Source organism: Lepus europaeus, chromosome 17 (genome assembly GCF_033115175.1).
Source record: "Lepus europaeus isolate LE1 chromosome 17, mLepTim1.pri, whole genome shotgun sequence".
NCBI classification, from domain to species: domain Eukaryota; kingdom Metazoa; phylum Chordata; class Mammalia; order Lagomorpha; family Leporidae; genus Lepus; species Lepus europaeus.
The window spans coordinates 26341131-26365842 of record NC_084843.1 but is presented as its reverse complement, the minus strand read 5'-3'; the positions used below and the strand labels follow the sequence as shown (position 1 = coordinate 26365842).

Sequence of the window (24712 nt, the reverse complement as noted above, 5' to 3'; positions counted from 1 at the left end):
TTAAAATTAGAGCTATATGGACAAATAAAATACTGGTCTTCTTGCTTATCAACAAAGAAGAAAATCTCTAGTAAGATTCAGCTCTAGCTGAAAACTTGTGATTATACCTGGTATATACAGGTATAATCCATTGTCCATTCCATTAGAAGTAGACATGTCATTCACTTCCTTAATAGGTAAAATAAGCCATCATGCAGTCCTATTTCCCCCTTTATTACTTACATCTTTGACTACATACTTCTCAAGATTTTCAACTGTCTTTTCCTTAAGGGAGCCCTAGGGGAAGAACAAAGGGAACTAAGAAAAGAACAAAATCGATCTTAACAGTGTATAAGGAAAAGTATTTATCAACTCAAGTATCCCTCTTACAATTTACCAAGAAATGGAAAGCAATGCTAGAGAACACCAGGAGAAAACTGTCAGGTTATGACCAGGAGGCTCAACTCTACCTCAAAAAGTGTGTCTTCAGGCCGGTGCCGTGGCTTAACAGGCTAATCCTCCACCTTGCAGTGCCGGCACACCGGGTTCTAGTCCCGGTTGGGGCGCCGGATTCTATCCCGGTTGCCCCTCTTCCAGGCCAGCTCTCTGCTATGGCCCGGGAAGGCAGTGGAGGATGGCCCAAGTTCTTGGGCCCTGCACCCACATGGGAGACCAGGAGAAGCTCCTGGCTTCGGATCAGCACGATGCGCCGGCCGCAGCGGCCATTGGAGGGTGAACCAATGGCAAAAAGGAAGACCTTTCTCTCTGTCTCTCTCTCACTATCCACTCTGCCTGTCAAAAAAAAAAAAGTGTGTCTTCAAAATATAAGACCATATTTATTTTAAAGTAGACATTAAAGGCATTTAATGTTTTACTCAGTACAGTTTATAGTAAATGTAAATTTGATATTAACTCATGTTATCAGTCAAGTGGGAGATAGTTGGATAAAAAAATGGACTACAATCATCCATGAAGGATATGCTAAGTATGATCTAATATACGACAATCTCTTCTAAATAAGTTTGGGAAATACAAACCAAGATAAAATCTGTAAAGCAAACATCATCACTGAGGAAAGATCCTGTGAGAGCAGGACTGCCAAAGACCAAAACAAATGTGTTCTATCACTAGGGGCCAATCCATTTTTTAAAACTGTAAAGAAAATTCTGTTTCATTTGCAAAGCTGATGTCAGACCATCAAACACATGCCATAGGGTGAGCAAATGAAGCAGCAGTTTCTGTGTACCTTGTAATGGACCCAGTCCACAGCGTCTCTGACGTCCTGGAACATACTCCGGTAGGACATGAAAAGGTCCCCATCTTTAAATCCTGTTTCACAGCTACAGAAAGATGAAAAGAATGTGATAGGGGATCCAAAAGAGAGGATATAAAATGAATATCAGAAACTGCTTGGGGGACCCAAAGGCTCCATATCACATGGGTATAGGCTGGGCTAATTAGGAAAATAATGATTCCCTAATAAAAACCTATTTTTTGACCACCAAAAATGGCCTTAGCGTTCAACAGAATAAAAAAATTGTGAACAGGTACAAAGTGATAGAATATACTGAATGGAGACTAAAAGGCCAAAGTTTCCAAAATATCAGGTTCTTTTACTTATCACTTTTTAGAAAAAAGTCCTTACTGAAGAAACATTTAAAACTTAAAATTGGTCATTTAGGTTCTTTCCACCCTGACTTTCCTGACATTGTCCCCAGGAACAAAGGTACTGTCTATTTTCTCTTTAGCTTAGTGACTCAGATTTCCACCCAATGTAAAATGTCTTGCAGTAGGTAAGACCTAAAGAGGATGAGATGTTAGCAGACTCTGGCATATAGGGCTGAACTTTCGGCAATGGCTATATTGCTCTCCCTAAAAGAAGAAGACAATGTGCTCAAGACTAAGCAAAACTTGACTTCAATGAAGAAAAACAGTATTTACTCATCAAATTTTGCTGGGTCTGGGAGTGAAACTAAATTACTGCCCCTGAATGGCTCCTGGGTAGCTGCTGTGAAATGAGTTGGGGGGTTTTAGTGTAATTCTGCTCAGACAGATAATCATCACACAAACCTCCCACTCAGTTGTCACAATTAGCACCTCTGCTGGCCGTCTTCATTCCCAGGAGAAGCCAATCAGAAGTGATCCCTTCCAAACATGGCTGCAGCACACTGGCAAGGAGAGGGGCCGTGTGGGAGGTGAGAGCCTGCATGGAGCTGCTGGTGCTGTCCCATCTCTCAGGCTGGCAATGTGGCATCTCTCACTAGCACTAAATTCACTTCAGAAAAGCAGAAAAGACCTACAATGGCCAGTTCTCTAAAACCCTGTACATTAATTTTAAAAATCAATTGGAAAAAGAAAATTACAATATATACATACCTGGTATATCTGGGACAATTAGTAAAAAAATCTACTAGGCAGGCCAACAGGTAGGTCTCTGAAAAATGAAGAATAGATATTCATAAGGTATAAGCAAAATAATTCAAACTCATGATCTCCCTTGGGCAAAGGCTATGGTCATGGAAAGAAGGGAAAGCATCTTATTTATATAAGCATAGAATGAGTCTACCTGGTAGATTGAATAGTGTGTTCAGAATGTAAAATCTTTCAGTGTCATCTCGCTGGATAAATTTATTTGGATACTGCTCTCTAGTTTCTGGTCTGAAAGAAAATTTTTAAAATTAACTGGCATTCAAAAATTAGCATGGTTAATAACTATAGGAAATGTTTACTATTCAAAAAGGCATCCCAACAGTTTCACAGCTATGTGCAAGACAGAGTTCTAAGTATCAAACATAAGTAGCTATGACACTAACAAGCTTCAGGGGTTCTCAGGCTGGCAGGGGAGCTCCGTCTCACACACACACACAATGGCACCAAGGTGAAAAAAAACCCAGCTATCACAGGGAAGGTACAAGACTGTGAGAAAACTGAAGAAACAGAAACCATTTCAACTTAAGGGGTAGAGAGAAATGGCTGTGAGGAGTAGGAAGGGGAAAAGCTAGAAAGGATTCATGAAGTATGACATGCCTACAATCTGTGCCTTAATGGTTAGGTGAACCAGTTCAGAAACTAGTTCAATTTGAATAAAGGAAACACAGAAAAATAAAGTAAAAAGATGGGGGGTTGAGGTGCATCATGCTGTTCTTCAATTCCTTCAGGGACAAAAAGGTGCTACTGATAGATTTTTTGCACAGAACTGAGCTATAAGGGATTAAATCACTAGCAGTTTGAGAATAACCACTCTCTAACCCTTTTCAGTGGCAGCTTCTCCCAGCCCAGGCTCAGTCTGTTTCTGCATCCTCAAATGTAAGTGTAAATAGCAGCCAACAGGATCCATGCCGAGATCTGGAGAACACTTGTGTACTGAAGGGCTTTGCCCTCTCTTGCTGCACTTGGACCCCTGAGACTACCATGTGAACCAGAGCAAACCAGTCTGTTGGAAGATAAAAAGCTACATGCAAAAATGAGGCACCTGGCCCACTGCCAGACATGTGAGTGAGGCCATTCTAGAACAGCTACCAGCTGACCCACCAGCTGCCCACAGACACATGCAATGGTTCAGAGAGATCAGCTGAGAAACCCTTGAATTGCCCAGCTGACTTCAAGAATTTTGAGCTAAATAAAGCATTTGTTGTTTTAAGCTGCTAGATTTTGAAGTAATTTACTATGCAGTAAAAGCTAACTGATAACAAAGTTCTGGGAAATCAGATAGGTAGTTATTGGGGGTTGAACAGTACCCCAATACTTAAATGTCTTAAAGTGGCGGCAAAGGAAATTAAAGGAAAGAGCATATTTAATAGAGAATGCAAGGTTGAATAAGTAACATCAGAGAACTGACTGGGTGCAGATGAAGGACAAATGGTGATGATGCTCGTGTCTGGGTGTCCCTGAGAGATGGCTGGCACTGTTAACAAAACCAGGGAAACTGCAGAACAAGTGGATATAAGGGGAGTTCTACTTTGCTTACCCTTAGCTTGAAGCAAGCACATTTTTAGCAGACAATTAGAAACCAAGGTTAAGAATTTGAAACAGAGATTCAGACTTGAGAGAATACCTTTTATGCACAGGTAATATCAGACTACTTGAGGCCACTTACAAAGTGCAGAGAAGGAAAAGAAGAAACTGAGAATAGAACCATGGAGAACATCTGAGGTTTAAAGTTTAAAGCCAGTGGAACAGACAGTTGTTCAGACGCCTGAGAAGCTTGGAGAGTGAAATGACACGCTTTAAGGAGACAGTATTAACAAAAATGTTTTTGAGAAACTAAAAGAACGGATGACCAAAATATAAAAATGTACAATTCTCACAATGAATATATAGAAATTAGTGACTCTAAACAGAATACACCAAATTTAAAGTCCATGCGAAGAACGACTTAGGTATATTCTTGCTTGCACTTATTAACTACAAGTGACATAAAAACTCCAGTTAGGCATATAAAATCACATTAGCTTCCTGTCTTAGTCACTCTTCTGAAATGAGCTCCCAATAAAGAATAACATAATAGAATATCTTATATTCTAGCCTTCCAAGATTTTCTGTAGTGAAAAATAAAGTGGAGGACTAGGAACAATATCCTTTCCTCAGGCAGGCTTAGTAAGATGATACTGTCTCCTGAGATTGACCATACTTTCCCACTCCCTCCATCATCAAAGAGCAATTCCTCAACAGAAAGATTATTGATGGCTCCTATCACATTACAACCTAGATGGAATTATTTAGTTAACAATTATTTTTCACTTCAATTAAGTGTCAAATCATGCTAGTATATATTTAAAATAAAAATCAATTTGGGGGAGATAATATATCATAAAAGAAGAAATGCTGCACTTGGAGTCTGGAAGAAAACAGTTACAGTACAGATTACTGTTAACTCTACGTGATCCACAGAATAAAGATCTGCCTGAAAAATGCGGTCCCAACTCAATGAAAATCTTGTAAGGCAACGGCAGGTGGAGCCCTAAGTCTCCTTCCAGGTTCTCACCACTGCACTTCAGTAACTCTCCTCCTCTCCCTCCATTCTCAGTTTCTCTTTTCCAGGAACTTTTCATTTTGACTCTAAAAGACTACACAGTGCTAAGCGCTATTTGATTGATTCTACATTTATCAGGGTATTTCAAAAAGTTTGTGGAAAACAGAATTAAAAGACAAGCTTACTCTGGTGCAGAAAAATTTTGAAATCTACATATAGGAATCTTCAAAAAAGTCTGTGAAAAATGCATAGATTTCCAAACTATTTTGCGCCAAAGTACATTGCCTTCTTAACAACAACAAAAATTTATTTATTTATTTATTTATTTGAAAGAGCAACAGAGAGAGGGAAAGGACAGAGGAGAAAAAAGAATGGAGGGAAAGAGGAGAGATAGAGAGAGATATATGACATATCCATTGGTTCACTCCCCAGATGGCCACAACAGCCAGGTCTGGGTGCCAGGAATTCCATCCGGGTCTCTCACATGGGTGGCAAGGGCCCAGGTACTTGGGTCATCCTTTCCTGGGCACATTAGCGGGGAACTTGATTGGAACTGGAGCAACTGGAACTCAAACTGCCACTCGGATATGGGATGCTAGCTTTACAAGCCTCAGCTTATCCTGCTACACCTCACCACCATCCCCTTTTAGTCCCATTTTCCTGTGACTTTTTAAAGTATTTCCACATTCATAACATTTTTGAAACATTCTTAAATGTGTTTCCAAAGTAGCTATTTGAAAACTTCACTGGCTTGCTTGGGCAAAGAGGAGAGGTTTGTGTATCCTGAACTAGTAAATCTGACTGCAGAACTAATTTACTGAAGTGTTTCCCCTCCTTATTCTTCTCTGCCTACCCTTCCATAACACAAAAACTCTTTGATATAAACAGAACTCTGGCTCACCTTCCTTAGGATTCAAAATTAACAACAACAAACCAACAAACCGAGGTTACTAGTACTACCTGCAATCGTTTTCTTCTAAATCTGCTTTCTGATATTCATGGATCTCAAACCTCTGAAGAGAAGAGCAATGAAAGAATAGTGGTTCAAGTATCAGCCGGCCCAGATGTGACAAGGGTTTTACACTGCTCTCACTATGCATTCTTGGACGTCTGTAAGGCTGTGTAATGTCAGTAACGCCAGCTGAAGGGTCTTATATCAGCTGCTCCAGTTCTAAGTGGGGCATTTCTATGACCTCAGATTTAAAGGAAGCTCTGGCACATTTTCAGTTGGTTTACGCCTCTTAACACAAAAGATATTTGCCAAAAAGACACTGTTTTTTTTTTTTAAACAATGTTAATGGAAATTGTGGTGATTTTACTACTTTGCCATCAAGAATGAACACTATATAGAAAAATTATACAAAAGACTGATATATAACCTGTTTTGACTTTAAGAGTTATTCTGATGTTACAGTGCCAACAGTAAATAAAGTAGTAGAGATAACAGTAGAGAAGATAAATAACTGTAAAGTTATATTACAGAAGTTGTCAAACTGTGGAACTGCAGTTTTGTAAGAAAAATTTAGGATGTTTCACTCAAAAAAGTGGTAGATACTAAATTTTATCTGTTGTAAATATTGTAAATTTTTATAATGTAAATATTGTTTACATTATAATAATGTAAATATTCTGATTATAAAAATAATGTAAATATTCTGATTATAAAAATAAAGCATACTTGTATTTCTTTTAAATATTATTACTCTGTATCCCTAAGTCTTTAAAATTTTAAACACACAAATGTCTGAAACTTTTCATTGATAAAAATGATATATTAGTTATTAAAAATCTTAGTCATTTAAATTGCTGTAGTTCAAACTTTTTTAAAGCACTTTTATGTACGTACCTCTTCTGAGCAGCTACCTGAGAACTGTATTAAAAAGGAGAAAATAAAAATCTTAGAATTTCAAGTAAACCAAAACCACTACAGTTCTTTTTGGGCAAGTTTCAAGATTAGTTTTGTGGGATGCTGTATAATTATAAGGGACTGAATTTAAACAAAACAGTCATTTTGGATTGTAACTGGCTAGTAAATAAATGTTAACTATCTTTATGGAAAGGAATTGCTCTTTAATGATGAAAAAATACTGATGTATATTAGAGCTGTAGAGACAATGTCATCTTTATTTTGTTTGATTATAGAAAACTAGAAAGAAGCTGAAGGCTCTTTGTACTCACCCCCTTATGAAGTTGAATCCATGTGCACAGACTAAGAGGTTTCCATAGGCATCAACTTTCAAGAGATTTCCATAAAGGGTGTCAAAGACAAGTCCCCTACATGGAAATGAAGATACTGTCAATAATGCAAAGTAATACAGGCAATAATTGTGTGTGTTGCCACTCAGTCACCCTGAATCATCCTCAAAGAATTCAAGCTTTGCAACAATTCAGGTATGTCCCAAAACAACATAACCTTAGAGGTTAAAGTAAGTAAGCAAAATCTTAAAAATGAATCCCAAGCAACTAAAAGATTTTTACTTTGTCTAGACAAGCATAATTTCTTCCTTTAAGGTCTAAGAGCTTAACACCTTAATCAAACAAAGTGGAAACTGTAATTCTTAATACAGCTGGTACCATTCTAAAACAGTGTCTTTATTTCCTTGGATACCTCTGCTGATTTCTGTTTCCCACTATTTGATACTGTATGTAGGCATCAGCTTTCCTGATCTTTAATCCTTCATATCAAATCCAGAAATGTAAACTGCCAAGAAGGCTCTGACCACCAAGGGTATTAACAAAACATGTAGCTGCTCTCCAACAGCCAAAGGTAGGATGGGCAAGATGTCTGTGATCACTGCCCAACAGATTTAATAAAATCCCTTGTCTTAAACATAAATGGGTCTTCTTCAATAGCAGTAAAATGAGCTCAATTCATGAATACAAATGATACAACATAAAGGAAATGTTCATGGCAATTTTAGAATTAAAATCAACTCCCCAAAACCCAAAGACCTATTTGCTGCATTTTTGGGGTCAGGGATAAGTTTGGAATTACTAATCTCAGGGACAGGGGCAGTGATACTAATCTAAAGATATCTTTAAAATTACCTGGTAGGGAATGTAGAATCATAAGCAAAGCTGAGCAGCTCCTGGGGATAGCCAATAGAAACTAATCTCTCCACAGTAAGTTCAAAGCCAAGAGACTCATACTCCGGGGACTTGTACACTGCACAAAGAAGAGATTCTCATTAGTCAGCATAAAGGACACCAATTAAAAGAGAAGGCAAACTAATGAGTTTCTACTCTGCTCCAATTCCTCCCTCCTCCTCAATCTGCCAAAAATCTTCTTTTCCCTCAAATTACCCAAGTAATTAGAAAATCCAATTGTTAGTCTGTGGAAATAGGTCATATTATAGCAAGAGAAACAGCAACAAGACAAATTGTCAAACATTTCAGAATAGTTCCTCATTAGGAAACTTATTCTAAACACTTTTTCCTTTTATCTATTCTTTCATTCCCACAATCTAAAGGCAGAAAAAAAATAATGTATACAACCATGATATTAACCATAAGATTATAAGTAAACAGAAAACTAGGTAAGAGAGGACTATACATATCGAAAGTTTCACTAATGTGCATAATTGATGTAAAATCCTTCTAAATGAGCATTTAAAAAACTATTTTTTGAATTCCTATTTGGCTTTATTCTCTTTCTCTAATCAGCATACTGATTTTACTTTTTAGATTAACTTGTTTTCTAAACAATCCTAACAATGTTACAGCCATCAAAACTGCATTTTACAAGTTATTATATAAACTAATCATAAAAAGACATATAACAGGTGGGGAAATCTGGATGTGAACTGAGAATTGGATCTGAAAGAATTAGGAATCATTTTATTACATGTGAATATGGCACGGATAGGTACATGCAAACGTGTGTGTAAAAATTCATTTCCCCTTACCTACCAAAGGAACATACTAAGTTTGCTACAAGTCAAATAATGGATTTCAGATTATGGGTTTTTTTCTCTATGACTGTGTATGTCTGAAGTTTTCCATAATGAAAAAACCTTTTAGAGTTACCAATGAAGTTCAGCGCAAAGAAAATGCTGCTCCTTTCAATGGGGTTGTTCTATATTAAACATTTAGGTAAATAAGGATCTGTCCATCAGTATTTAGGAGTGGGCAAGCCATATTAAAAATAAAAATAAAAAGACAAAAAAGTCAGCATGCTCAATATCAAATAAGGCAAAAATATCTGAGGGTACTTAAAAAAGTTTTTTTTAATGGAATTAAAAGGTAAGATTTTTGGTGCGAAACATTTTTTGAAATCCATAAATAGTTTTTTCATGTACCATGAACTTTCTGAAGACTCCTGAGATGTCTTGTAGTATCATAATAACACAACTATTATTATTACAGTTCTTCTATCTGTCGTTAACATTGTTAGCCTATGGCTCAAAATGATTTTGCACTGCAATTAGTTTGCTTATCCAAGTTAGTGCTAATATTTTAGTGAGTATGATTCAACTTTCCAAAGGCAATCCTTTAGGATATTTGTAGAAATGGATCAAAGTTCCAAAGAAGAGAATTGAGTGGCTGGGACAGGGAAAGGAAGGAGAACTTAAGATATCCCTCCCTTCTATTCCATTAAAACTTGTAACATACTAATTCATCTACTTTTTCTAAATCAAATTAAGATTTTAAAAAAGTAAGCTGAACTTTCAAATAGTTTAATATACATTTGTCATATTCAAGAAACAGAAGTCTACAATTTTTAAAGTCCTTTAGGAGTTGCCTAAACTCCACTTCCACAGACCAATGCCAAAAGAAGCCATCTTTTTTTGTTGTTGTTGTTGTTGTCTGAGGCTAAGAGTAATTTAACTGTAGCTAACATTTTTAAAACTGGCTACATTTTTTTTTCCTTCCCTCAACTCCTGCCTCATCATCTCCAACTTTCCCACTTCAACTCCTAAAAAAACTGGCTGAAGCCTTAAATGTGGAATTTCTAAATCTATATGACATCCACATGTATGCAGAGGTGCTACACATTCACACACACTAACAGAGTAAGAGCTAGTGTGATCTCAAAACCAGTAAGGCATGGCATCCACTGTTGTGAACTGGAGTATAAAATAACATCTCTTATTTTATTCCTACCCCAGAGGTCCCACCCTAATTGCTAGTAAATCCTATTTTAACAAATTTTTATTTTTTATTTTTTTTTTATTTTTTATTTTTATTTTTGACAGGCAGAGTGGACAGTGAGAGAGAGACAGAGAGAAAGGTCTTCCTTTTGCCGTTGGTTCACCCTCCAATGGCTGCCGCGGTAGGTGCGCTGCGGCCGGCGCACCGCGCTGATCCGATGGCAGGAGCCAGGTGCTTATCCTGGTCTCCCATGGGGTGCAGGGCCCAAGCACTTGGGCCATCCTCCACTGCACTCCCTGGCCACAGCAGAGAGCTGGCCTGGAAGAGGGGCAACCAGGACAGGATCGGTGCCCCAACCGGGACTAGAACCCGGTGTGCCGGCGCCCAAGGCGGAGGATTAGCCTAGTGAGCCGCGGCGCTGGCCTAACTTTCATATTTTTAAAGAGTTTTGAGATACAAGTTTCTTACTTTTTCAGTCAGAGTTGCTTTATCATTTGCCCAAGTTCTATACATTCCTGTCAAGGGACAACACTCACAGTTGCTCAAAATAAACTCAACAAGAAATTACTCTTACCTCTGCAAGGCGGAGGATTAGCCTAGTGAGCCGCGGCGCTGGCCTTTAACAAATTTTTTTAAAACAAAAAATATTTCTCAGTCCTAACCAGAGCCTCACTTTTTAAAACAATATTTAATGAAATAAAATTTCAGTGTGGCTACATTTCCAGTAATTGTAGGTAAGTAATTTAAGTGATTAATTGGTACTCATTCTTAGAGGATCTGGCCCATATAAAATTTTTTCAATTAATTCTTTCAGAGAATAATCTGTTGGAAATGCCCTAAGAACAGGGAATGAAAAAAAACAAATCTTTATTTCTACCCAAGCTCACCCCTAAGTCAGCAATTTCCCCTTAGTGAATCAGGTAATTACAGAGAAATGGAGTAACTGGTAATCAAAACTTTAGTCTACGATACAACTTAGACTGAAGCTCAAATTAATTTATTCAGAATTTCTGGTTGAAAAAAAATACCAAGGAAAAAAATCTCAAATCCTTACTTGTCTAGCACAAGAGCAGAAAATAAAATACAACATGAGGGTACTTCAAAAAGTAATGGAAAAATGGAGTTAAAAGGTTTATTTTGGTACACAAATTCTTTGAAATTCATGCAGTTCTTTTCCCCCACAATAACACATTTTTCACACACGTTTTGAAGACTTTCATACATATGCCACATTGTATTTATTCTCAGGGCAGAACTTCCCAAGTGTTCAATTGAGGTGACTTTCTGGAAATTCCACCTATAGATATAAAGTCTTTAAATTTTCTTTCAATCAGTCCAGAGCTCTTCCTAAAAGTATGATTTATCCTCCCCATTGGATAACTCAAAGTTACATAGCAAGTACAAACAGCTGAAGCCAGAATTTTGGTTTCTCTGAGTCTCACCTAAAGCTTTTTTTCATGAGATACATTACCATTGCTAACAATGCATTTCTAGATTACATATGCTTTCAAAACTTAAGCCTGGATGTTGAAACATACTAACTCTCCCTCCAATTTCTTCCAACTAGTCCAAAATAAACTGGTCTAGTCATAGGTGGGAATGGATTTAGCAAAGAGAGGCCAAGATCCACTTTAGCAACACTATCTATTTCATCAAGCTCTATATTAATCAGTAAGACCTACAAGCTATTGACATTATCTCATAAGCTTCCCGGATAATTATTTCAGCAACATGAACTCCCAGGTCACTAAATCATCTGCTAAAGCTCCATACAGTGCAACCACGGCTGGAAGTCAGGACTGCAGCTGCGCAGAGAATAAATTTAGAGGTTTGATTCTAAGTGTCCCTTGGCAATAAACACACTTATTCTGACTAGGAGGAAAAATTCTTGAGGCTTACAAAGCACTGCCATTCCTTAAAAAATTAAACAACTAAATTCTTTCTTTAACCAACCAGGCCCTTCAAAGCCAGCTTCAAAAACGTGTAGGGAACCATATATACCACCTCAGACTGCAGAGCTATGTGCCGCTCCACAGCTGCAAAGGCTCTCATTTCAATTTCTTTCATAAAATTGTGCCAGGTGAATAATGCACAGCTTTAAGCTCAATTCTTACTAATGACTCTCTGTGGTTCCGAAACGCAGCCAGTAGCTTCAGAATAAACATAACCTCACACATTAACTGCTTGTTTCTTCCCCAAGAAGGTCCCAGGGCCTATCCCAACTTACCCAAGATCCAAAGACAAAGGAATTTTTTTTAAGGGCCAGCGTCCAAACGAGAGAACTGCTTTAGCTACTGGGACAGCACACAGTGTTCTCTGGTTATGTAACAAGACTATAAAGAGAACAACCAATGCTTTGAAAGTTGAGGCTACTCAGAGTGTTTAAAGGTATTCTTTACTCCATAATCTGCAAGAAAAAACCAGCTCTTCAAAAAATAACTGCATGTTGTGGGGATGAAAGCTGCAGGCCCTGTTTTGAGTCCATGCTATTCACACAAGATAGAATCTGTGTGAGAGGATAAAGTTCCTTTGGAATGAGCCACAAACTTGCTGCAGGGAAGTTTGGAATTCTCATGCACTTTTTACCTTTGCCACCAAGACACAGTGTGTAGTAGTTTACAGATTTTAGAAAAATAAAGGGCAAACCTCTACAGAGGTTCCGGCCTAGCAGAGTGCTGCTGCCCAAATGAGAACTCACATGAGGCAGATGCAGATGCAGTGTGTGTCACTCCAGTCTTGAAGGAGTTACACTGGCTCTCCTGTTAAAAAACAAAACAAAGCAACAAAACAAAAACAAAAAAACAAAAGCTGGTTTTAAAACTGTTGTGATGGGCTGGAACAGAGAGAGACACCATTCGGAAATTGGTATTTACAGGAGTTATTACTGCCCTCCTATTACATCACTATCACTATCAGTAAAATTAGCCTAATCAGCCATAACAAAAGGAGGCTTTTAAAAATAAGCCTATGTATAATTTGCTTTTCTCATACCCTGGGTCTGGAATACACATCAAGTCTGATCCTGAAATGTGAAGTCAAAAGACAAATAGAAAAATGCATCTATTTGTCTTTTCAGTTCTTTTTCTCCAGCACATTTCAGGTTAGTATGCTAGAATCTGAATGTAGTTAGTAAATGGTGTTTAAAATTGAATTCTGGCTAGTGAAAAAGGTTAAATAAAGTATACAAAAATAAACCAGAGCAGTTTCATCCTGCTTTCAAGTACCCAGTTAAACTGAGTCTTCAGCTGTTCTTAACTTCAGTTCATCACCTTGCTCTAGCCCAGAAAGGAATGGCATGCCACTAAAAATGTCTAAATTTGGCATGGAAGGCAATACTGTTACTTTGATTCTGTCGGTGGATATTTGCCTTCTGTTATAATACTCCATAAAGTTAAAAGAAACTACTTGGTAACTGTGTTTAAGATGTATATGCACATTCTGTAAATATATTGACCTTTTTAAGATATAAATTAGATCTAATTCTATTTAAAGGGAGTAATTTTCCCCCACAGGCATTCTTTTGAAAACATGTGGTTAGATTCCTCTAATACATGGATTTATTTTTTAAATGACAGCGAGATGATACTCAATAGAAGCACAGAAATGATAAAATGTAATGTCTAAAAGTCCTAACAATATTACAATCAGGAGAAATCACCATCAAAAGCAACTATGAAAAACAAACCCTAACCCAACAGCCCAAGAGTATCTTCTGTTCTTATTTAATCAGCATCAAAGCTCTCTATTAAGTTGTTAAACTATGCAATATTGGTTCTCTGAGAATGTAACTAGAAAAAGTAATAATGCACATTTTTCACTGAGGAAAATACTAACTGAAGTCTGTCCTTTCTTCATGTGAACAGTATCAGTGCTTTTTCCACTTGTCAAAGCTATATGAAATTTCTAACACAATAATACAAAGGGAAAACTTTATCTCTAATTTATTAATGATCTTAATCATTAATTCACAATTAATGATCTAAAATAGATGAAATTCTTAAAATGACTCAGTTTTAATTTACTTCAGAAATCTACACACCCTGTAATACTTTTAGTACTATAAAGTAAAATGAACTCGCAAATGGCTAGATATGCAAACAAGTAAAATAAATGGGATTTGGAAAACTGTCAATTCCAGTTCTGTAAAGGAACAGAAATCAAATAAGAGTATATTTCAAAAATATTTCTAAAAATTAGAATTTCATTGTAAAATAAAATTCATGTGAAATAAAATGAAAAGAATTACATATTTCCCGCTGAGCACTAGGACCTTGTATTTTCAGTACTGTTTGCAATTTAAGACAGATAAACTGAAAATCATCAACACATATTTAAAAATTCTCTTTAGCCAAAGGAGCTGCTTGTAACAAAAGAAATAAAAGTCATTTTTCCCTAAAATTAATAACAGAGCACAGCATTCAAATGTCAATACTTTTAAAGTTAGATTGAACAAAAACTTAAGTATCTGCTGTGTACCATGGACTAGATGCTGAGAACAAAGAGACAAAATATGGTCCTTAGCCTAAAGGAGTACAGCCCATGGTGCACTATGAGGATACACAATTAGATATTTATAATAAGTTTTGGAAGATCAATATCAATGTACTAAGACGGCATTCAGAGACAGAAAAGCAACAAATTAACTAGGCCTGGGAAGCTTTCTTAAAAATTATGCATGTTTTATTCATGCTTATAAAGATGACTCATTTATTTTTGAAGATGTATTTATATATTTGAAAGTCAGAGTTACAGAGAGAGAAGGAAAGACAGAGATCTGGGCCAGCACTGTGGCATAGCGGGTAAAATCGCCGCCTGCAGTGCCAGCATCCCATATGGGCGCTGGTTCAAGTCCCGGCTGCTCCACTTCTTATCCAGCCCTCTGCTATGGCCTAGGAAAGCAGGGGAAGATGGCCCAAGTCCATGAACCCCTGCACCCACGTGGAAAACCTGGAAGAAGCTCCTGGCTTCAGGTTGGCCCAGCTCTGGCTGTTGGGCCATTTAGGGAGTGAAGCAGCAGATGGAAGACCTCTCTGTCTCTTTCGCTCTGCCTCTGCCTCTCTGTAACTCTCTCAAATAAATAAATTAAAAGAGAGAGAGAGAGATCTTCCAACTGCTGCTTCACTCCTCAAATGGCTGTCGTTGCTGAGGCTGGGCCAGGCCAAACAGGAGCTTCCTCTGGGTCTCCCATGTGGGTGGCAGGGACCCATGCACCTGAGCCATCCTACACTGTTCTCCCAGGCACATCAGCAGGGAGCTGACTGGGAAGTGGAGCAGCCAGGACCTGAACCAGCACCCATGTTGCAGGCAGTAGCTTAACTTGCTATGCCACACCACCACTGCCAGCTGCTATATAACTCATTTTTATAAACACTATCTCAAGATATTATAAAGTTTACCTGACAAACATTGAGATTCAGATTCAGCCAGTGTGTTCTAAACACCTGTATCAGGGTCAGGCAAGTGAATTAATGTGTAAAGTAAGGGTCCAAGTCTCTCCCAGAGCAACAAGTGGTTACTCAACTATGGCTGACTTCCCTGTGGGAAAGAGGGTCAAATGTCTCCAACTCTACAAGTTAGCTTAGATTTTCATCTGTCTGCAATCTCTTAATTTTGAAATACAAATCCAATTAAGTAAATACTCTGAGTCAAACTATGGTCAATGAGCCAAAAAGTGTGAGCCTTGAGCCTACACTTTAAGTAAAAAAAGTTACTCCTTTGAATTGTTTTTACTATTTATCAAAGTCTTAAAGTAGTAAACAGAGGGGAGCTAGCGCTGTGGCATAGCTTGTTAACGCCCTGGCCTGAAGCGCCGGTATCCCATATGGGTGCCTGTTAAAGTCCCGGCTGCTCCACTTCCAATCCAGCTCTCTGCTATTGCCTGGGAAAGCAGTAGAAGATGGCTCAAGTCCTTGGGCCCCTGCACCTGCATGGGAGACCTGGAAGAAGCTCCTGGCTCCTGACTTTGGATTGGCACAGCTCCGGCCATTTTGGCCATCTGGAGAGTGAACCAGCGGATGGAAGACCTGTATCTCTCTCTGCCTCTCCTCTCTCTGTGTAACTCTAACTTTCAAATAAATAAATCTTTAAAAAAAAAAAAAAAAAAGTAAAGAGAGTGGGGCCAGTGCTGTGGCATAGCGGCTAAGGCCATGGCCTGTAGTGCCAGCATCCTATATGGGCACCAGTTCAAGTCCTGGCTGCTCCTCTTCTGATCCAGCTCTCTGCTATGGCCTGGGAAGGCAGAAGAAGATGGCCCAAGTCCTTGGGTGCATGCACCCATGTGGGAGACCTGGAAGAAGCTCCTGACTCCTGGCTTTGGACCGGCACAGCTCCAGCTATTGCAGCCAACTGGGGAGTGAACCAGCAGATGGAAGACCCCCGCCCCATGTAACTCTTTCAATAAATAAATCTTTAAAAAAAAAAAAAAAGTAAACAGAGTTTAGGTATTTAATGACTCCAGATGTAAATAAAACCATTCATTAATAACTACAAAGTATCCTGGATAATACTGTTCATCCAGGGAAAAACTGAGGGGGATATAAAGACTTGGGAAATAAAAAGAACCTTTGAGTGATCACTCGACTTGGTCTTCTTTCACAATCCTGGGGCAGGTGTTTGGCTTAGAGGTAAGACACTACTCTGGATGACCGCATTCCATATTGGAGGGCCTGGGTTCCAGTTCCAGCTCCTGGCTTCCTGCTTCATTCAGCCTGGCCCAGCCCTAGCCACTGTAGCCATCTAGTGAGTGAACTAATGGATGAAATCTCTATCTTTCTCTACTTCTCACTCTCTTTTTGCTCTTTGTAACTCTGCCTTCTAAATAATTTTTTTAAATCGCTCTTTCAAATAATAAATAAATAAATAAATAAATAAATAAATAAAACTTAAACAACAACAACAAAAAGTTGCTGTTTGGGATGTCTGCATCCCATACAGGACTGCCTGCTTCAAGTCCTAGCTATTTTGCTTTCAATATAGCTTCCTATTAGTGTAAACCCTAGAAGGCAGAACATGGCTCAACAACTTCCCTCCCTGTCACCAATATTGAATTCTGGTTCCCGGCCCAGCCCTTGATATTGCAGGCATCTGGGGAGTGACCAGCAGAAGAAAGATCTGTATGTGTATATATGTGTGTACATGCGTGTGCTCAACTCTCTGCTTTTCAAATAAAATTTTTATAAAATAAAAAATTTTCTGACTCATTTTACATGTCTCATTTGCAAGTCTCATTATATATTTTATGTAAAAGTAGTCTATAACTTCTTTTTTTTTTTTTTTTTTTGACAGGCAGAGTGGATACTGAGAGAGAGACAGAGAGAAAGGTCTTCCTTTTTGCCGTTGGTTCACCCTCCAATGGCCGCTGTGGTCGGCGCATCGCGCTGATCTGAAGCCAGGAGCCAGGTGCTTCTCCTGGTCTCCCATGTGGGTTCAGGGCCCAAGGACTTGGGCCATCCTCCACTGCCTTCCCGGGCCATAGCAGAGAGCTGGCCTGGAAGAGGGGCAACCGGGATAGAATCCAGCGCCCCAACCGGGACTAGAACCTGGTGTGCCGGCGCCGCAAGGCGGAGGATTAGCCTGTTAAGCCACAGCACCGGCCTTATAACTTATTAATAGTTTGTTGCTTTAGAGTCAAAGCTATAAATAATATTCCAGCTACACACACTAAATCACTATAGTTCCTCTCAAATTCAGTTGATTCTAACTGGATTGCTGATATAATTCAGTAAACATGGTATGAACTTTTCACTTTTCGTCTTTACAACTCTCTTTTTTCTTGGGGTAAGTCCTCATGATATAGTCTGTTAGATTTTCAATTTGTTTGGCTTTATGATAGTATTTATAACTTTATTAACCACAATTACTTTGTTAATTTTTTCTTCTTTTTTAGAAAGGGATCCTTCTTTTGGAAGACTTTTTTGTTCTTCTCTGTTACCCTAGTTTCTCTTTTCAAACACTCAGCTTATTACCATATTTTACTGTTTTTTAGGAGGGATCAAAACAGCTTGAAAGCCCTTTAAAAAAAAAAAAAAAAACTACATTGGGGCCAGTACCATGGCGAAGTAGGTTAGTCCTCTGCCTGTGACATCCCATATGGGCGTTGGTTCTAGTCCCGGCTGCTCCTCTTCCAGTCCAGCTCTCTGCTGTGGCCCAGGAAGGCAGTGGAGGATGGCCCAAGTGCTTGGGCCCTGCACCCGTATGGGAGACCAGGAGGAAGCACCTGGCTCCTGGCTTTGGATCGGCCGCAACATGTTGGTTGTAGTGGCCACTTGGGGGGGTGAACCAACGGAAAAAGGAAGACCTTTCTCTCCCTCTCACTGCCTAACTCTGCCTGTCAAAATAAATAAATAAAAATAAATAAGAAATTCTAGGGCTGTGACACCAGAATCGTAGGTGAGTACCAATTTGAGTCCCAGCTGCTCTGCTTCCAATTGAACTTCCTGCTAATGTGCCTGCAAAGGCAGCAGAAGATGGCCCAAGTGCTTGGGCCCCTGCCACCCACATGGGAGACCAGGATGGAGTTTCAGGTTCATGGCTTTGGCCTGACCCAGTTTGGACTGTCGTGGCCATTTGGGGAGTGAACCAGTGGAGGAATGTTTCTCTCTCCCCCTCCCTCCCTCTGACTCTTTCAAACAAATAAAATACAACTTAAAAAAAGAAGAAGAAATTCTGAAGCCCAGACACAAACTTTACATTGTCCGTGGTTCCAACAATAAAAGTGCTCTTGTTGCATGCTGTGTTTGACACTTGACAGAGAAAAAGACAACCCACAGAATGAAATAATATTTATAAATTATTTATCTAATAAGGGATAAATATTCAGAACATTTAAAGAGGTCCAATAAGTTAGCAGCAACAACAACAACAACAACAAAAAACATGACATTTCTTCTAAGAAGGTCTACAGACAGCAAGCAAGCATCACTACCCATTAGGAAAACATCAAAATCAAGAGTGTTGCCAAGGATGAGAGAAACTGGAACACTCATGCATCGCTGGTGGGAATATGAAATGTTACAGTCACTATGGAAAACAGTTTAGTGGTTCCTCAGAAGCTAAACAGAGTTATCATATTACCCAGCAGTTCCATTCCTGGGTATATATCCAGAAGAAACGAAAGCAGAAACTCAAACATCCACTTGCACACCGACATTCACAGAAACCTTACTTCTAATAGTTGGCACATGGAAACAATCCAAATGTCCAGCAATAAATGACTAAACAACTATAATATACATATGTATGTATACACACACACACACAATGAACTATTATTCAGTCATAAAAAGGAATGAAGGGCCAGCTTTGTGGCATAGCGGGTAAAGCCACTGCCTGCAGTGCCAGCATCCCATATGGGTGCTGGTTCAAGTCCCGGCTGCTCCACTTCTGATCCAGCTCTCTGCTATGGCCTGGGAAAGCAGCAGAAGATGGCCCAAGTCCTTGGGCTCCTGCACCCACGTGGGAAGACCTGGAAGAATACCCTGGCTCTGGACTGGCGCAGCTCCAGCCATTGTGGCCAACTGGGGAGTGGACCAGTGGATGGAAGACCTCTCTCTCTCTCTGCATCTCCTTCTCTCTCTGTGTAACTCTTTCAAATAAATAAATAAATCTTAAAAAAAAAAAAAAAAAGGAATGAAATGCCGATACATGCTGTAAAATGGACCAAACTTAAAAACACTGGGCTGGGGGCCAGCACTGTGGCATAGTGGGTAGAGCTGCCGCCTGCAGTGCCGGCATCCCATATGGGAGCCAGTTCCAGTCCCGGCTGCTCCACTTCCTATTCGGCTCTCTGCTATGCCCTGGGAAAGGAGCAGAGGATGGCCCAAGTCCTTGGGCCTGTACACCTGCGTGGGAGACCCAGAAGAAGCTCCTGGCTCCTGGATTTGGATCAGCACAGCTCTAGCCATTGCGGCCAACTGGGGAGTGAACAAGTGGATGGAAGACCTCTCTCTTTCTCTGCCTCTTCTTTTCTCTCTGTGTAACTCTGACTTTCAAGTAAAAATAAATAAATATTTAAAAACAAAAAACAACACTGGGCTGGGGCTGGAGTGGCAGTACAACGAGTTAAGCTGCTGCTTGTAATACTGACATCCCCTATCAGAGTGCCCATTCAAGTCTTAACTCCACTTCTGATCCAACTTCCTACTAATACACCTGGAAAGGCAGCAGAAGATGGCCCAAACACATGGGTACCTGACACCCATGCGGGAGACAGGACAGAGTTTCGAGTTCCTGGCTCCTGGCTTCAGCCTGACTCACTCTGTTGTGACCATTTGGGAGTTGAACCAGTGGAAGGAAGATCTGTTTCTCCCACTCTCTTTGTTGCTCTGCCTATCAAATAAATAATAAAATAGTTTTTTTAAAAAATACTGAAGAAAATTTTATTTTTAAGATTTATTTATTTATTTGAAAGTCAGAGTTACACAGAGAGAGAAGAAGAGGCAGAGAGAGGTCTTCCTTCCGCTAGTTCACTCCCCAGATGACCACAACAGCCGGAGCTGTGCCGATCCAAAGCCAGGAGCCAGGAGCTTCTTCCAGGTCTCCCACGCAGGTGCAGGGGCCCAAGGACTTGGGCCATCTTCTACTGCTTTCCCAGGCCATAGCAGAGAGCTGGATCAGAAGTGGAGCAGCCGGGACTCTAACAGGCGCCCATATAGGATACCGCACCGCAGGCGGCAGCTTTTCCCACTATGCCACAGCGCCGGCCCCCTAAAGAAATTTTTATAGAGAAATAAGCCAAATATAAAAACAAATGTTTCTGATTCCACTTCTATGAAACATCCAGAATAGGTAAATTCATAGAGACTGGGGCCGGCGCTGTGGTGCAACAGGTTAACGCCCTGGCCTGAAGCACCGGCATCCCATGTGGGTACCAGTTCGAGACCCGGCTGCTACACTTCCCATTAAGCTCTCTGCTATGGCCTGGGAAAGCACGGGAAGATGGCCTGCATGCCGAGGCTCCAGCACCCACACGGGAGACCCTGATGAAGCTCCTGGCTCCTGGTCTGAGATTGGCACAGCTCCAGCTGCTGCGGCCATCTGGAGAGTGAACCAGGAGATGGAAGACCTCTCTCTGTGTGTGTGTGTAACTCTGACTTACAAATAAATAAATCTTTAAAAAAAATAAAATAAAAAATTCATAAAGACTGAAAGTAGACTAGAGGTTACGAGGGGCTACAGGCAGGAGGAAATGGGTAAGTTATTGCTCAATATGTAGTGACTTTCTGTGTGGGATGATGAAAACCTTTGGAAATACATAGCGGTGACCCTTGCACAACACTAAATAGACTCAATGCCACTGAAACATGGATACACTAAACATGGATAAACTTTATGTTGTGAAAATTTACTACCAAAAAAGGAGAGGGAGAGAAGTGCTCCAGTGCGCTGACTTGAGATATCTACAATGACAGCACATGTCAAAACGGAATATTTCTTATGTTAGATTGTTTTTCTCAGCCATGTGTAAATGCTCTAACGCTGGTAACTTTGGTGAGGATATACTATTGCTGACACAAATAAGATGCATGCCCTGGATTCCAGTCCAAGTGAGTCAAGTGCATTCCAGTTACAATAAAACAAGATTAGAGTGCATTTACTATGTATTAAAGGCCAGTGATCAAAGATCCTGAGATGCTTTTACTAGCAGCAGAACAATCTAACACTAAGGGCTAGTTTCTCTTAATTTCTTTTCTAGTGCTCTTAACAGTGATTTTGTTGCCTCTCCCCACTTCTTTGGCTTGTTGATACAACATGCTTAGGTTGGGGGTCATTGCATTTCATCCCCTGTGGCTAATAAACATGGCCTATGGAGGATGGGATAAGACAAACATTCAAAAGCGAAAGATCTAAAATATATTTTTCAGTTGAAAAAGTTGTATAAATTTTAGAATTCTAACATCACTTGGAATAAAGTATTTATATAAGTAAGCATGAGGCTTCATTCCTTTGAGATTATTTCTGAAAATTAAGTGAAAAAATTGTATAAATATTCTACAGGTGAGGGTTATAATTCAAACGCAAGAAAAGATGAGTTTCTGTCCTAGGCAGGATTTCTATTTTTGAGAGAAAAAAAAAAAATAAAGCACCAATCTTTTTTTCTAGATGATTTTTTTTTTTTTCCTTGCTGATACCTCATATAGAGGCTTACAGGATAATTTCTTTCTCTGAAAGGTGGAAATAGCATGAGAAATGGAAACTGACCCAAGTTTAAATTCTAGCAATGAGTTTTACTAAGTGAACTACTAGTTATTGATGAGGTCCAGGACACATCCAAAATATGGTACTCTGGCATTTGAGAAAACAGAAGTAGAAAGTTTATTCTTACTCCCCATTCCCCTCAACCTCATCTCCTGACACAAGTCATAAAACCTAGGAAGTATTTTTCTGACCACCTCATAACCCATGTCCTAAGACCCTCATTTGAGAGGTATTTCCCTCTATCAGAAGGAAAGGAACATCCTTGTATTGAAGACAGAAGGGAGATAAGAATCTGAACAAACAGATCCTGCCAAGTTCCTCTCAGTTAATTATCATGAGGCCATTTTTTCTTTGACCAATCATACTTCTTGCTATGGTTTAGATGTGGCTTGTCTCCCGAGGATTCATGTGTTGGAAACTTTGTCCTTAGAGTGGCAATGTGGAACCTTTAAGACATTGCTACTGAACACCCCCAAAATTGGTTGGAGGAGTTGCTACAGAAACCCCAAATGGGTTCTCTGCCTGACACACAGCAAGTCAATAAATGACTCTGGGGTGCTGAAAAAAAGTAATAGTTTACTGCAAAGCACAAAACAAAGGGGTAGGAAGCTAATGCTAAATTTCTGGTCTCCTCAAGATGGTAAAGACAGTGAATCTTGAGGGCCAGCGCTGTGGCATAGTAGGGTAAGCCTCCACCTGTGGCACCAGCAATATCCCTTATGGATGTCGGTTCGAGTCCCACATGCTCCACTTCTGATCCAGCATCCCTGCTGATGGTCTGCAAAAGCAGTGGAAGATGTCTCAAGTCCTTGGGCCCCTGCACCCACATGGGAGACCAGGAAGAAGCTCCTGGCTCCTGACTGCCCAGCTCTTGCCATTGCAGTCATTTGGGGAGTGAACCAGTGGAAAGAACTCTGTCTCTCCCTCTCTCTCTGTGCCTTTCAAATAAACAAACAAATCTTAAAAAAAAAAAAAAAAAAAAAAAGAACCCTTCATGGAAACACTGTCATTAAAAGTTGTTCATAAAAGAAAACAGCTTTCTGTTAAGTTCATGACCATCTGCAACACTCTTAAAAACTCAAAAGAGTATTTAATTATTCCACTGCCATCTGCCTAGATTCCAAGTTTTTCACAGTATAGAAGACTGCACATAAAATTTACAATGTATTTTTGTCCTTATTCCTTAGGTTTTCCCTTTAACCTCAAACTCAGTAGGAAAAGAACTGTTTTAATTTTATTAATCATAACTATATTATATATTGATAATAATATATATTACATACAATATTTCACTTATACCTTATATTAATGGTTTGTCCCTACCATACCTCTGTCATACTCTGAAGTTTTTTTTCTTCTTATCACATAGCCTCTAAGGTTAGGTTAAAAATAAGGCTAGGCCTGGGGCTGGCGCCATGGTGCATTAGGTTAATCTACCTGCTGCGGCGCTGGCATCACATGTGGGCGCCGGTTCTAGTCCCAGCTGCTCCTCTTCCAATCCAGCTCTCTGCTGTAGAAGATGGCCCAAGTGCTTGGGCCCCTGCCCCTGTACCTGCATGGGAGACCAAGAAGAAGCACCTGGCTCCTGGCTTCAGATCAGCGCATCTCTGGCCATTGTGGCCACTTGGGGAGTGAACAAACAGAAGGAAGACCTTTCTCTGTCTCTCCCTCTCACTGTCTGTAACTCTACCTCTCCAATAAATAAATAAAATCTAAACTAGATAGATAGATAGATAGATAGATAGATAGATAGATACATAGGGCTAGGCCAAAACAGAAGGAGGTTTGTTCTGGCCTTTTTTTTTAAGTCCCTTCTTACATCCGGATTATTCTCATTTACTGGCTGTTGGCTAGCATTTTGTTTCATAAGGAAAGTATATTTTGCAGATTAGCATTCTGTCACATGGTGATCTGAAATCATGAGGAAATGACAGTAAGCATTCTAAGTCACACATTTATTCAAAAAATAATTTCTCATTTGAAACCTCAGAAATAGATTTCTGGATATAACAACATTATGCTAACAGAATACTCCTGCAATGGCAGCACCCCATACGGGTACCAGTTCGTGCCCTAGATGCTCCACTTCTGATCCAGCTCCCTGCTAATGTGACTGGAAAAGCAGCAGAGGCTGGCCCAAGTGCTTGGGCTCTTGCACCCATGTGGGAGACACAGATGAAGCCCCTGGCTTCAGCCTAGCCCAGCCCCAGCCATTGCAGCCTTTGGGGAATGAACAAGCACAGGAAAGACCTCTCTCTCTCTCTCTCTAACTCTGCCTTTCAAATAAATAAATAAAACAAATTGTAAAAGAGAAAAAGAAGCTTCACTGTGGCTGGCGTGGTGTCCAATGGGTTAAGCCACTGCTTGCAATGCTGGCATCCCATAAGGATGCAGGGGTCAAGTATGACTGCTCCACTTCCAATCCAGCTCCCTGCTAATGTGCTTGGGAAAGCAGCGGGAGACCCCCAAAAAGTT

At 39.8% G+C, this 24712-nt stretch overlaps 1 protein-coding gene across 1 annotated transcript in view; it reads right to left on the bottom strand.

Moving 5' to 3' along the window:
* Positions 1-24712, bottom strand: part of NT5C2 (5'-nucleotidase, cytosolic II) — a 108690-nt gene that overhangs the window by 8435 nt on the left and 75543 nt on the right. Inside the window, exons 4-10 of the mRNA XM_062214995.1 lie at positions 8000-8117; positions 7130-7225; positions 6798-6821; positions 2546-2637; positions 2356-2413; positions 1226-1319; positions 223-276 (exon numbers count right to left, since the gene is read on the bottom strand). Coding sequence (XP_062070979.1) covers positions 223-276; positions 1226-1319; positions 2356-2413; positions 2546-2637; positions 6798-6821; positions 7130-7225; positions 8000-8117 — 536 coding nt within the window. The remainder of the gene's footprint in view (positions 1-222; positions 277-1225; positions 1320-2355; positions 2414-2545; positions 2638-6797; positions 6822-7129; positions 7226-7999; positions 8118-24712) is intronic.